This window comes from Nanorana parkeri, unplaced genomic scaffold (genome assembly GCF_000935625.1).
Source record: "Nanorana parkeri isolate BGI_ZX_2015 unplaced genomic scaffold, ASM93562v1 scaffold3, whole genome shotgun sequence".
NCBI lineage: Eukaryota > Metazoa > Chordata > Amphibia > Anura > Dicroglossidae > Nanorana > Nanorana parkeri.
Genome location: NW_017306271.1, coordinates 607435 through 620298, shown reverse-complemented (window position 1 = coordinate 620298; position 12864 = coordinate 607435). Strand labels below are relative to the sequence as shown.

Genomic DNA, 12864 nt, shown 5'->3' with positions numbered 1-12864 from the left:
TCATGCTGCTTAAAGGACTTACCTTAAATTATGCCACTTGATCCGATCATCATCTTCCTTCCACTTGTATTCGGCAATACCTCCAGTCCTGGTGCCGGTCTCTGATCCAGCGCAGACTCCTCGGGTCCCACGTTGTCTCTCCGATGTGTATGGTCACGGCTGTGTGCATTCGCCTCTGTTGTATCTCTCCTCTTCTCCCCTCTGAAGATCTCTACTACGCATGCACCCGCCCCTTCATCCTGCTCAGCCTTTCGAGAAGCTCCAGATCTTCAGACGTGAGCGAGCGGCGATGACAAAGGTAAGGATTTACCTTTTTGGCAACTTTTGTGTTTTAAAATGTTTTTGCATATATCTACTGCATAGATATATGCAAAAAAGAACAACTGTTTAATTATACTTTAAGGATGGATAAGAAAATGATACAACGCTTTGAAAAAAAGGGGGTCACATTTAAAGTTTATTGTGCAGACTGTGTAATAAGCACATGAAATGAAATATAAATCACTGAAGAGGAAGTGTTAAAATGGCATTGCATAAACAAACACTAAAATATTCATTTCATATTTTATGATTTCTATCATTTGATTTACCAAGTAGCTCTGGTAAAGTCTGCGAATAAATGTTAGGCAGACAAAACACTTAGCAAATTGTCAGTAGCTCATAAATACTGCTGGCAGATTATGTCTGATCTCTGAGATATGAGAGTGCTTACAAAGAGCTGTGAGTCACCTACTGGAGTTCACATACAGGTGGTACTATAGGCAAAATGTGGAAAAATCGATCACCTTTTCTCAGAGAATCCCGCTGTGTTATAGCATGGACGGATCTTTGCCGGGGAAAGGGGGGGGGGGCATGGTATTTAGTTCACTTAAACTAATTAAATAAAGTGCGCACATGTTTTTTTGTTTTCTTAGCATCAGGTCTGAAAGCTCCTCAATTTTTCTATTCCATCAACATTTAAAAGGAACTTATAATTTTTTGGGTTATTTGTTTATAATCTGTTCTTTTATGTAAGGCTTCTATAAAACCTACTGTATATGTTACAATATATATATACACACACACGCACACACACACACACTGTATATATACATATACACACACACACACTGTATATACACACACACACGCATACGCACACACACACACACACCTACTATTACCACTGTTTCTAACAGAGATGCAATATACGCTTCAAGTTAATTGCACTGCTATAACAAAAATAAAAATCAATAAAAAAAGTTAAATGGAAGCTTTTTGTTCACTTAGGGTTGATTTACTAAAAGAATAAAGGCTGTTCACTTAGCAGTGAATTAGATGAAACGTTGTTCACTCTGAATACCCAGCCATGTGCAAATGAAATGAAAAAAATAAAAATAAAAGTTTGCTAGCAAATGATTGGTTGATTAAAGTGAACACAGATTTCTCTGATTTACTAAGCTCAGCAAACATTCACTTTGCTAAATAAAGTCAATATTATTTTAGTAAATCAGCCCCATAAGTGCATTCTAACTGAGGTGCATATTTTTTTATGTAGTGAATGGTCAATTCGATATCAATTGCCACCCTTCCGCTGTCAAAACATTAAATGAACTTAAAAAAAAAGCACATTCAATGTCTGCATGCTCTCATTCACCCAACACTGAAGAATGGGAAATCCATGTGTCAGTAACCTTTGCTGTATAATACGGCCACAGTAACATTTGCCAACCTGCGATTGCTTTTAAACATTTTCTGTTTTCAAAGGGCAAATCGTTGATTTTATCAATGCCTCTTATTGAATTGGACGGGGGTGTTGGGACGTACCAACTGTTCCGTACGACCGCGGCGGACCCTGCAAGGACACCTTGCCGATCCCTGGCGGGGGGCACACGGGGGGGGCAAGTGAAAACCTAGGGGGGGCAATTGCCCCCCCTTGCCCCCATGTAGCGACGCCACTGCTCTCATTAGTCCTTATAGAGACTTGTCATGCTTGATACTGCGACATACTCTATTCTATGTATATTCGCCGCACATGAAGATCTTAACCCAAAATCCTTGCAAATAGAGGACAAATGCTGCCATACAGCAAAGAATTTGGTTAAATCCAGGAGTGTGAATGTGCTTTGATTTGGCCACATTTTATAAACACTGGCTGCAAAATGCATTAAAAAAACTACCTGAACCCTGGCCACAAGGTGGCAGTGCAGAGTACAACTTTTCTTTCAGGCTGCACTCACACTAGCCTTCTGCATTTAGTTTAACTACAGTAGATCACTTATGCGTTTAAATGTACTTGGGTTTACATACATTTAGATGCTTTCAGAGTATCTATTCTGCTCCTAGACATAACTAATTTTTCTCTAAACACAGCCAAACTGGACACCCCTAAATTAAGGTAAACGCACAGTGTAAATAATACAACTGAAATCATTACATGCATTTATATGTGTTTAGAAATGTCCTTTAAATAAATATAAACGCATGTATGTTAGTGCTAGTGTGTATGAGGCCTAAGTCAGCTAACTTAATTAATTGCATTTTACTACGTTAAAATACAAATAAAATAAAAAAAAACCCGTAATAAAGGAGAATTATGGGGAGAGTGAAATACACTCATCCCCATACTCAGAGAACCAAGAACCAACTCCATCTTGCTCGCCGAAAGGCCCTCTCCTCAGAAACCGCATAACATCTGTCATGAGGGTGAGTACATACATCTCCTTCCTTCTACATCAATAACAGTATCACACCATTTTCTGTTTTTCCTCTCTTCTTTGGTCACCTGATCCCCACCCCCACCTCGTGAACCAGCACACTCTCTCCAACCACTGGATTTTTATCAGCTTTACACTGAAGATGCCACACCACCACATATGGATTGATATCGCTGAGCTCTCATTTAATCCTTCTACATGTGAGTGTAAACACTTTATGTTCTTTTCTGTCCCACCCAACAACACCTTATTGCGCTAGGTTTTGGCGCTCCATTTCTCCTTTTTGTTGTCTAGCATACATACAAGTCACCCAGATCTGATTCTATCAGGAGCTGCACACCAGCCTCAACACACAAGCCCACCCGAAGTGCGCTTTCCATATTGGACTATTTTTGAGCCTTCTATTACATGTCTTGGTCACATGTGCCAGCGTTCCAGGAAGTAAAGGGAGAGTAACCTGCCCTTAGTAAAAATGGCCACTGTGAAAAGAATGGGGAGGAAAAGAAAAATAAGGTATGTAAAGAATAAAAAGCCAGCTATTTTCTAGAAGTATTCACATGAGGAGAAAATTCTTGACCATTAAATGGAATGGTAGCGGTCTTTGAAACTGGTCTTTGGACCAGTTAATGTACGCCACTGCAGTGATGTTGTCCAACTGGATACTAATCGGATGATCCACTAGTTGGGGTGTCCAGCATTGTAGAGACAGCCATACACCTTGGAGCTCCAGAATGTTGATCAGGAGATGAGATTCCTCTGTTGACCAAGTCACCTGCACAAACAAGGTGTCTAGTGCTCCTCCCCAGCCATTCAGACTGGCATCCATTGTGATTATCTTTCAACTTAGTGGGACAAAGGATTTTCCCAACTTCAGAGCTGGCATTCTGGGCCACCAGGCCAAAGATAACCTGGTCTTTGTTGTCAGTTGAATTGGTTTATTTAGAGACTGAACTGATTTGTCCCACAAAAAGGGAATGTTGTGTTGCAGGAGTCTGAAGTGGAAATAAACAAATGGTACTGCCTCTAAGCAGGCTACCATCATGCCCAGAACTCTCATGCAGAATCTCAGGCAGAGGCAGACAGCTCCTAAACTGGAAGCAAAGAGTTAGAAGTTTTACTTCTAAGGCCAACAGATATCTGCCCACTGTGGAAAGTAGGGATGTCCCATTATGCTAAAGAGAACTTGTCTGAAAATTTGAGAGATTTAGGGGCCCAGGGTTTGGAACTGAATTGGGCCCTTGGCTTGGGTCTGGTCTTGGAGGTGAAGGCTTGTGAGTAATGAAAGGAACTCTTATTGGCCACAGATGCGGACATTTTTTTTTCCAGTTAGTGGCTTAGGCTGCCACTGCTGATCTGCAGTTACCTCTCACACTGACTCACTATATTTCAAACTGCCACCACACAATCCCATAATGCCACATGCCAATGCTTTCAAAGACCCAGGACATGTCTCTGATACCTAGAGCCTTAATTGGAGACTCAACGTTTAAAAGCCACAGGATCAGTTTAATGATGATGAAGATTAATGAAGATGAAGGTCAACAGCAACAACCTTTACTTTGAGAACTTACAATTTTGACTGTCTACAGGCATTACATAAAAACAATCATATATATTAGGAAGCCTACCTTCTCTTCATCATACATATTCATGAGGAGCCAGGTTTGCCTTGTTTTTTGAAACTTCCATTCTGTATGTTTTTTGGACCAACTAAAACCAAAATGTAAAAAAAAAATGATAATTAATGTTTACACCAGAACACAGTTGATGAACAATTCAGTCTATGACAAACTTTAATGATAGAGCCATAAGAATAATAGACAGTGGTTAGATGGTGGCTCTGTTCCTGTACAGGGCTTACATAAATCATACAAAGTTTCATACATCTTGCTTTGCTGTGAACAAGCCTGAATAGATACAACCAGAGGGCATTTCCTGGAGACAAGAGACCTGCTCTGCACTGGGCTGAATAATTAGCCCACACTTTCAAGAGCAGCTTGTTCTCTGTAGGCCAGGCTGCTTAAAAAGGGAACTTCGTTTTAATAAATGTAAATTTTGCCATGTTCTTAGAGGTTGTTAGAACACATGTATAATTCATGCAGAACATTCACATCTACTTTAAGTTAAATATCAAAATAAAAACTAGGCACAAAAGCATATGGATTAGGAAACAGTTAAAGTATAATTAAACACTTGTTTTTTTTGCATATATCTACTACTAGCAAGCAGTAGACAAATGCAAAAAACATTTTAACAAAAATAAAACAGTTACCAAAAAGGTAAATAGCTTCCTTTGTCACCGCTGCTCGCTCCCGCCTGAAGATCTGGAGCTTCTTGAGCAGCCGAGCAGGATGCTGGGGTGGGCACATGTACAGTAGAGATCTTCGGCGGAGAAAAAAGGAGAAACAGAGAATGCATTCAGCTGGGAGCGTGCACGTCGGACAGACACAGTGGGACCCGAGGAGTCTACGCTGGATCAGAGAACACCACCTGCGCTGAAGGGATTTCTCAATACAAGTGGAAGGAAGAAGATGATCGGATCAAGAGGCATCATTTAAGATAAGTCCTTAAAGCATCATGGGGGGCTCAAAACATTTGTGACTTTTATGTCACTTTAAGGCACACAAGTCATTTATAATAAAGTACAGTACCTTGCCTAACGCTTTAGCATTTCAGACAAAGGTGAAAACGGAGTAGGAAACTTACATTAAATCTCCCAGGTAGCTAAGGCTAGTTGGCTCAAGCAAAGATTTCATCTTAAAAGAACATGTTAAGAATAGGGAATGGAACTCAATGGACATCTTTTTTCAACCTGATTAACTATGTAACTATGTAACATGGAAGAAATAAGCACCAGTTTCATTGTCACAGGTCGGCTAGAACTATGAGGCTGAGTGAAAAATCACTCACCTCATAGTTCTCCTTTAATGCTTTCACAGCAGTGCAAAGAGAAAGGTCCACGAGCCTACTAGGGAAAACATCAGAAAGTGTGCCCCATAAGGGAGAGACCTCGGGGCACTTTTTCTCTAGCATAGCAGCACTTGCAATTTTAAGTCCCCTATGCAATGCTAGCAAGGTCACTGGGACCATTGAGCAGCTTCATGAGTAGGGTTTACAGTGCCTCAAAATCCTGCTCATTCTGTCCCACTGCATACAATACAAATTGCTAAGAGGCACTCAAAGACGACCTTTTTATAATGACAAAAAGAAACCTGTAGTAACAGGAACACAATAGATGTTTCTGACCTTCTGCCTGTCTTCAATACTTGAGTCACTGACCCAGAATGTGTATGCAGGAAATGAAGTCAGAATTCAGGATCTCCATACTGGTTCTGGATCAGTAACTCAAAGTATTTAAACCAGAGAGTGAGCATGATATTTATGGACTGCTAAATACAACCTATTAATGCTCTTGCCTAAGCTTGTGAAGCTGGAAGGACAGCTAATATGCTAAGGCAATCAGAATTACCTGTAGTTTCTGTCTGCCCTACTGTTGGACGTCAATGGCAGCCACACAGTGTGAGTACCCTAATTTTTTTAATTCTCTCAAATGTTTTTTGACTGTTTAGGCCATAAGGAATCCCATAAACAGTAACATACTGTAGATGATTGTTCACATTGTACTGTAAAGGAACTGCAGGAGCCTAGAAGTGCCAGTGCATAAATATCATCTCTATCTACCTACTGGCAAAGCATGGTGATGGAAGCTGTCAGAGGTGGGTAGGCCAACTTCTTAGATGAAGGTAGCATTAATTTAATAGAACACTCTGGTTTCAGGACTTTCTTAAAGACATCTGTTAAAATGTGCAGCCACCACTAGGTTCCTCAATTTTACTTAAATTACCAGCTGAACCATTTTATAGTTATCTTAAGTTCCCTTTAATGTTAGCTTATGTGGCTCTAGATGTTTATATCCTGCCCTATACAAAACCCTTCCAGGGTAAAAATGGACAAACACATGAACTCCAATACCTTTGGAAAACAAGCCTTTCAGAGATCCCCTTTTCAAGCTCTTTGCCAAGGAAAGCTTTTAAACTGTGTCAAATTGTCTGGAAAAGTGGCTGTACAAAGCCAGGCTCTATCCTAAGAGCCTGAGAGAGAGCTGAACATGTGCCTGCTTTATGATTTCCAGACTGCCTCTATCACAAACAGTCCCTTCTCCATAAACTGGAAATGGAGCGTTAAAGCACAATGCTAGATGTCATTTGCCTCAGGTGTACCATGCAAGGTTTCCATATGTCAGCTCTACAGGACAGTAAACAAAAGATTCACAACACAAGTCAAAAACACAGATGTGACAGGGTTTTAGTGCTAGGTGGAACATGAAAAGAGGGAGAGAATAACAACAGGTAATTAAAGGGACAATCCAGTGAAGCAGCACAATTTAGCATTCACTCTTAAGGTGCCCATACACTGCTCGATTCTCGTACGAGAATCGGGCGAAATCCCGCAATCGTACGAGAATCGAGCAGTGTGAACTAAAGGTGCCCATACACTGCTCGATTCTCGTACGAGAATCGGGCAGTGTGAACTAAGACGTGCGACTGTTTCTCCGCACACTGTCCGTTCTGCATTGCCGTCATCGGAAGCCCGCCCCTCAGCAGGGCGGGCTTTCGATGATCGCAAGTACGATCTGCCCGTCCAAGGTGGGCAGATCGTACGGGCTTTCAAGAAGCATACGACCATCGCAAGACAATAGTCTTGCGAAGGTCGTAAGGTGTATGGGCAGCTTCAGGGTATAAATGTAGAGACTTTTACTTCTTGCTGGCATTCACCATATGCATACAAATATACTATTTACTAAATCCCTATGGTTGCTTGGTTTCTTATATTTGCACATGCCTCTGGGCCCCTTACTCGGAGACCTGCATTTTCTAAGGGATTCTGCAACAACTTACAGTGCAGTACCCAGTTTCCAGGTCATTGAGGGGACTGAAAAATGCCCATGGCAATGAGTACACTCCGTCCAACGTTGGCCAATGGGGTGGGAAAGTAATGGGGTTCTACCTTGGTCTGCAGTACGAGTGAGACTCTACTCAGTATGTTTTTCTCACCACCCTAAAGCTAAAAGAAGGGTGGCCAGAGCTCCTGTAAATTATGCTATGAACCACTACTAAGGATTCTGCTAGTGTGGGACATCTTTTTGAAGTATTTCCAGGAGTAGTAAGAAGTAAATTCATTTACCCCTGTGTCATCCATTCTCACTGCTGTAGTCACATTACCTGCACCCTTCTGGTCCCTGTACTCTGTTGGTAATTGTTTAAATTGAAGTAGTCACTATGGGTTTAACCACTTCAAATCAAAAAATATAGATGCAAAAAAGTTTGGTTTAAACTATTTATAGAATTATTGGAAATTTATGTACGGTATATAAAATAGACACATTATTGTTGGCTTTTTTAGAGCTAGCACTACATTTTTACATTTTGTTTTCTTGGCCTGTAATATAATACAATATACCCTCCAGCTCACTCGCTCGGTGACTTTCTTTCTAACAGCCATGTAAACTTATGTGTGGTCCCAGCCTGAAGCTGGCAATAGATTCCCAAGTTCTGGATGAGCAATCAGTAAATTTAGGAAAGTTGTAATTGTATAGCTACTTAAGGAGGGGCCCTGTAGAAGACACGGCTATGAAAAAGGTTTCACCAGCTGCAAAGCTTTTTTTTTTTTTTTATATTATCACACTTTCCCTCAGATTTAGTTTACGGCCTCATTCACATGGGGCGTTGCCCCCTACATTGTTGTTGTAATCCGCTGCTCTGTAGCTGCAAACCTAGTACCACACCACCGTTATCTTTTCTTACAACATCAGGAGCCGGCTATCTTTTTTCTGGTTCTGGCAGCTGGCCCCCTGATGAGACGGAGTCAGATCCTTCCTCCAGTGCTTTGCGGAAAGCTGATGCCTGGGATTAGTGATAAGCAAGGGCTTGGTGTGAACCCAGCTCCTTTGACAACACAGTTCAACACGGTGACTGACATACTCCCCTTCCAGGCCAATCGGTTGCGGGAGGGGCATTTCCCTCCCTGCAACTACACGTCACAAAGAGGTAACTGACTGGGCTCGGAGGGAGGTGAGTCACAGTTTTGAGTTGACTTGGGTAACAAGCCCAGGCTCACCATTACCTGGGATAGGTGATTTATATATCTCAGGAGATTGTCAGAGCAGGGTTACAAGTCATTCTCAAAAACTAAGGGGGAAGATTACAATAGGGCATAACGTAGTTTATGGTGGAAGGTCCGCATTAAGCAACGTCATCAATATTGCTGTATAGTTATATGGTACATATGATACCTTATTCACCTGGATTGTCAATATATTCTGATTATATGGCTGCTAGGCAACCAGAAAGCTCAGCTACAAATATGCACTATTTGTCCACTAGTGTGTCATGTTATATTTTGATTCCTTCTTACACATTTTGCCTCTTGGGCATGTGTTTTGTTATTTAATCCCAGCTGCCTGTGTTCTCTTATGAACACAGCTGGAGTTGATGTGGTCAGTTTGGCAGCACGTTCTATATACAAAGTTTACAATCTGGCTAGAGCCCAAACCAAGGTCAACACCCCTTAGGAAAACCTCGGTGTTCTCTTAAACAAGTAACAACTAACAGGAAGTACACTAAGGCTGATCATAACTGACTCAAGCACTACTCTACTACACAAGGTTAAAGTTGAGGAATATTCCTTGAAAAGGTTAATATTAATACAGTGACTGTTCTTTTTTTAATGCGTTCTGCAGCTTGAGCGAGTACACCTGCAGCATCTGGAAAATAAAAACAATATTTTTCTCCAGAACGGAATCACAAAGGAGCCAGGGATTTATTTTACACATTGCTGCTAGTAACAACGTTACAATTTACTGTTAACATGTTTAGTAATGTAATACATAACTATAATGCGGGGGAAAACACAGACTGCGCACCATCTCTGGGAAGTGAATTATGAGCCTCTGAAGATATAAACCTAGAGCCAGGAATGTGATTGGGAAATAGTGTTCAGTCTTCTCCCAGTTATTACACGTTTGCTGCATAAGAAAAATAACAGGAGTTTACAGGAATCCAAGACTGGCAAACATCCCAAATAATGAGCTACCACCAAGCAACGGCTGATTGGAGGCTATAGATTCCTACAAATGTCAAACTAAAATCTAGGCAGATATAAAAGACCAGTGGCGTAACAAGGGGGGTGCGGCCCACACCCGGGTGCAACCAAAATGACTGACAGTCATTTCGGTGTCACCCCCTATGAAAAGTCGGGCACTCGGTCATGGACCAAGAGCCCAACAGTGTCAGGAGAGAGGATGGGACCCGGCGGCATACCTCATCCCACCAGGTGAATGTCCCCTCCTCTCTCTATCAGCATCCATTACCAAGATGGCCGCCGGCAGGCGTCAATAAGACGACCGTGCATGCGCAATTACATTGTCGCTCGCATGCGCAATGACGTCATGGGAGGGTGTCACCCGGTCTCCGTTCCGGGTGTCACCCAGCCTCGGGACGCCCCTGTAAAAGAGACATATCAATGCAGCTCTGTAATCATTACTACATCATTAAATCTTTTTTTTAAATGCAAGCAGTGTGAGTATCTGTTTTGACCTGGTATCCGCCTCTTGCAGTCCCTGTATAGCAGAGCTGAAGTGTGAGAGGAAGAAGCAGTAAAAGGAGTCAATCAGTTCATGTGATGACAAGAAGCATGCTGAGGCGAAGAGCAGAGTGAGAGAGAGATGAGGTCATCACTAATCTGCTTCTTCTTTCACTGTTCAGTAACAGACTGGGCGAGTCTAGGAAGACCTGGGCTTAGAGGAAGTTGGACCTTTAAATAGGTTAGTTTCAGCTGCCCACACAGACAAATGGAAAATAACAAAACACTTAGCAGTTTTGTTTCTGTGTCTGGCTGCTTCCTTTTGTAAACAGTCAACAATGCAAAAAGTAGCATCTTTAATATCTCTAATCAGATTAGAGTCCAGAGAAGCAAAGGTTGCACTACCCTGCTCAAATCAGCAGGACTTAGACTTTGGGTGGCCTGGTTGGGTCCACTCCGTTTGACAAAAGTAAATTGTTTAATAGAATGTTGTCAAAAGAGATCGACAGAAAACTTAAGCTCTCTCCACCGAGTCTAACAAGTAACTATACATTTCTAGAATTTGTGACAGGTATAAATCTGAAACTTGAATGAAGACCAATTCTGCACCCTTGGCAGTGAAGCTAATAAACAGGCCGCAGGAAAAGCTAATTGTCTGAGATTTGCGGTCTGGTCATCAATTGTGGATAAAAGGGACAACATAAGGTTATATCTCCATCAAAAGAATATCTGGGTGGAAAGGGGTCTGGAAGCTGAAAATTCATTAAAACAAGTCCTAAGCAGAAAAGAAGTCTAAAAATATACAGTGTAGAAAACAATCAGCACCAATACCATACTACTTCAATGCAAAGACTTAAGTGTTCTTTTTAAATTAGAAGACAAAAATCAAGAACCAGCAATAACTGATCTAGGGTATCTGGAACTGAATCCGTCCAAAGGAAATATTCTCAACAACAGAATGACTGATGCTACTAATATGAATGTGAAGTGAAGAAAAGGTCAAATCTCTTTTTTGATTTTAAGTGGGATCTAGTTTCTTTTCTCAATCAAATCCTTGCACTGGCTGAAGCAATGCTCTTTCCAGCTTCCCTCTGATCCATGAAACTCAAAGGAACTTTTTCCCAATATCAGTATCTGTAGAAAATGATGATGTAGGGAAGGATTAGAACATTAGGGTTAGATATTTATTTCTGTTGGTATACCCCGTGGGGACAGGGGTCAGACAGTTTGTATACCCCTGTTGACAGGGGTCAAAAGAAGAGGAAATTATGGAAAATCCCTCCAGTAGGAGCAGATACAGGAATAAAGTTCTTAGTAGAGTTAGGTTTGAATCTAAGTGACCCTTGGTGTCGCAGGGATAAAAAGGGATGGGAAATATTCCCAATGCACATACAGCAAGAAAAACCTGAATTGGGTTCTAACCCTTTTTTAAATTGAAAATAAATACAAATTGTTGGTTTTGGACTTTAGCTTGAATCTTAATAACTTAATGAGGAAACTGTGAAGAGCTGACAGAGGAGGAAATGCTTTAAGGCTTTCCAAGTGGGTCCAAAGATTGGAGAATCAGTTTGTTCCAAGCTCCTTAAGTCCTATCCTGGAGACAAACAGGCCTGCCGCAGCTGCATTCATGAAGCAAAAAGGTCCATCTTTCTGTGTCCTAACATGGACTATATTATGTGAAATTTCAGGAGATGCCAGAGGCAATGAATACAATGTCCTGGAGACAGAATCTCCCTATGATCACATCTCGTCTATGGGCAAGAACAGGCTTTGGCGGTGCGTGAGATAAGGCAAACCAACTCCTTAATTTGTTTCAGGTTTATGATGTCAGAGTTAAGCTGCAGTTTCCTGACATCCTGTTTGACAGATGAGATTTCAGAACAAACTTCAGTCTCTTAAAGTATGGAAAAGCTATGGCAAAAGATTTAGCCATCTCCTCATTAACCCACCTAACAGCCTTGAAGTGATATGACCCCTACTACTCCCCTCCGAAAGGACTACAAGCAGATTTCTAGAACTCTGCCCTTATATTGTACATTTAATATGGAACATTTTGTCTTCATCCATCACCAATTCCAAAGTGCCAGAAATAAAACATATGATGGATACTATAGCCTTAATTCTTCCTTGATAACATATACAGTAAATCAGAGGAACACTTATTCTTGACTAACCAAGAAGCTCAAGCAGGTAATTTAATTAAGTCTTCAGGTATTACTTGGGATCAGAACTCTAGTATTGAATGTCATAAAAGGGGGGTGCCAAATAAGCCCCCAGGCCAACACCACGGTGGTGTAACAGTTTAACAAATATCTTTACTTTCACTGAAGTTATCTTTTAACGTTTCCCTCTTCCCTCAGAGCCAAGTACCTTTATCTCCATTCCAAAGGTCTACACCATGCGGCCCTGCCTGGCACCGCACAGCATTTGCAACAAAAAAACTATGCTATGTCTTGCTGTCATTGTGCATGCGCAGCTCAGTCATTCATCCTAATGACTGGTCTGTACTTGTGGTGGCCCTCAGCAATACAGAGGAGTACAGACCAAGCTATAGGAAGGAAAGGGCCAAGCGGGAAGTAGAAGCTGG

General features: G+C 41.4%; 1 protein-coding gene across 1 annotated transcript in view; it reads right to left on the bottom strand.

Annotated features, from left to right (window-relative positions):
- CUNH7orf50 (chromosome unknown C7orf50 homolog) overlaps window positions 1-12864 on the bottom strand; it is a 37933-nt gene that overhangs the window by 10514 nt on the left and 14555 nt on the right. Inside the window, exon 3 of the mRNA XM_018564492.1 lies at window positions 4325-4406. Coding sequence (XP_018419994.1) covers window positions 4325-4406 — 82 coding nt within the window. The remainder of the gene's footprint in view (window positions 1-4324; window positions 4407-12864) is intronic.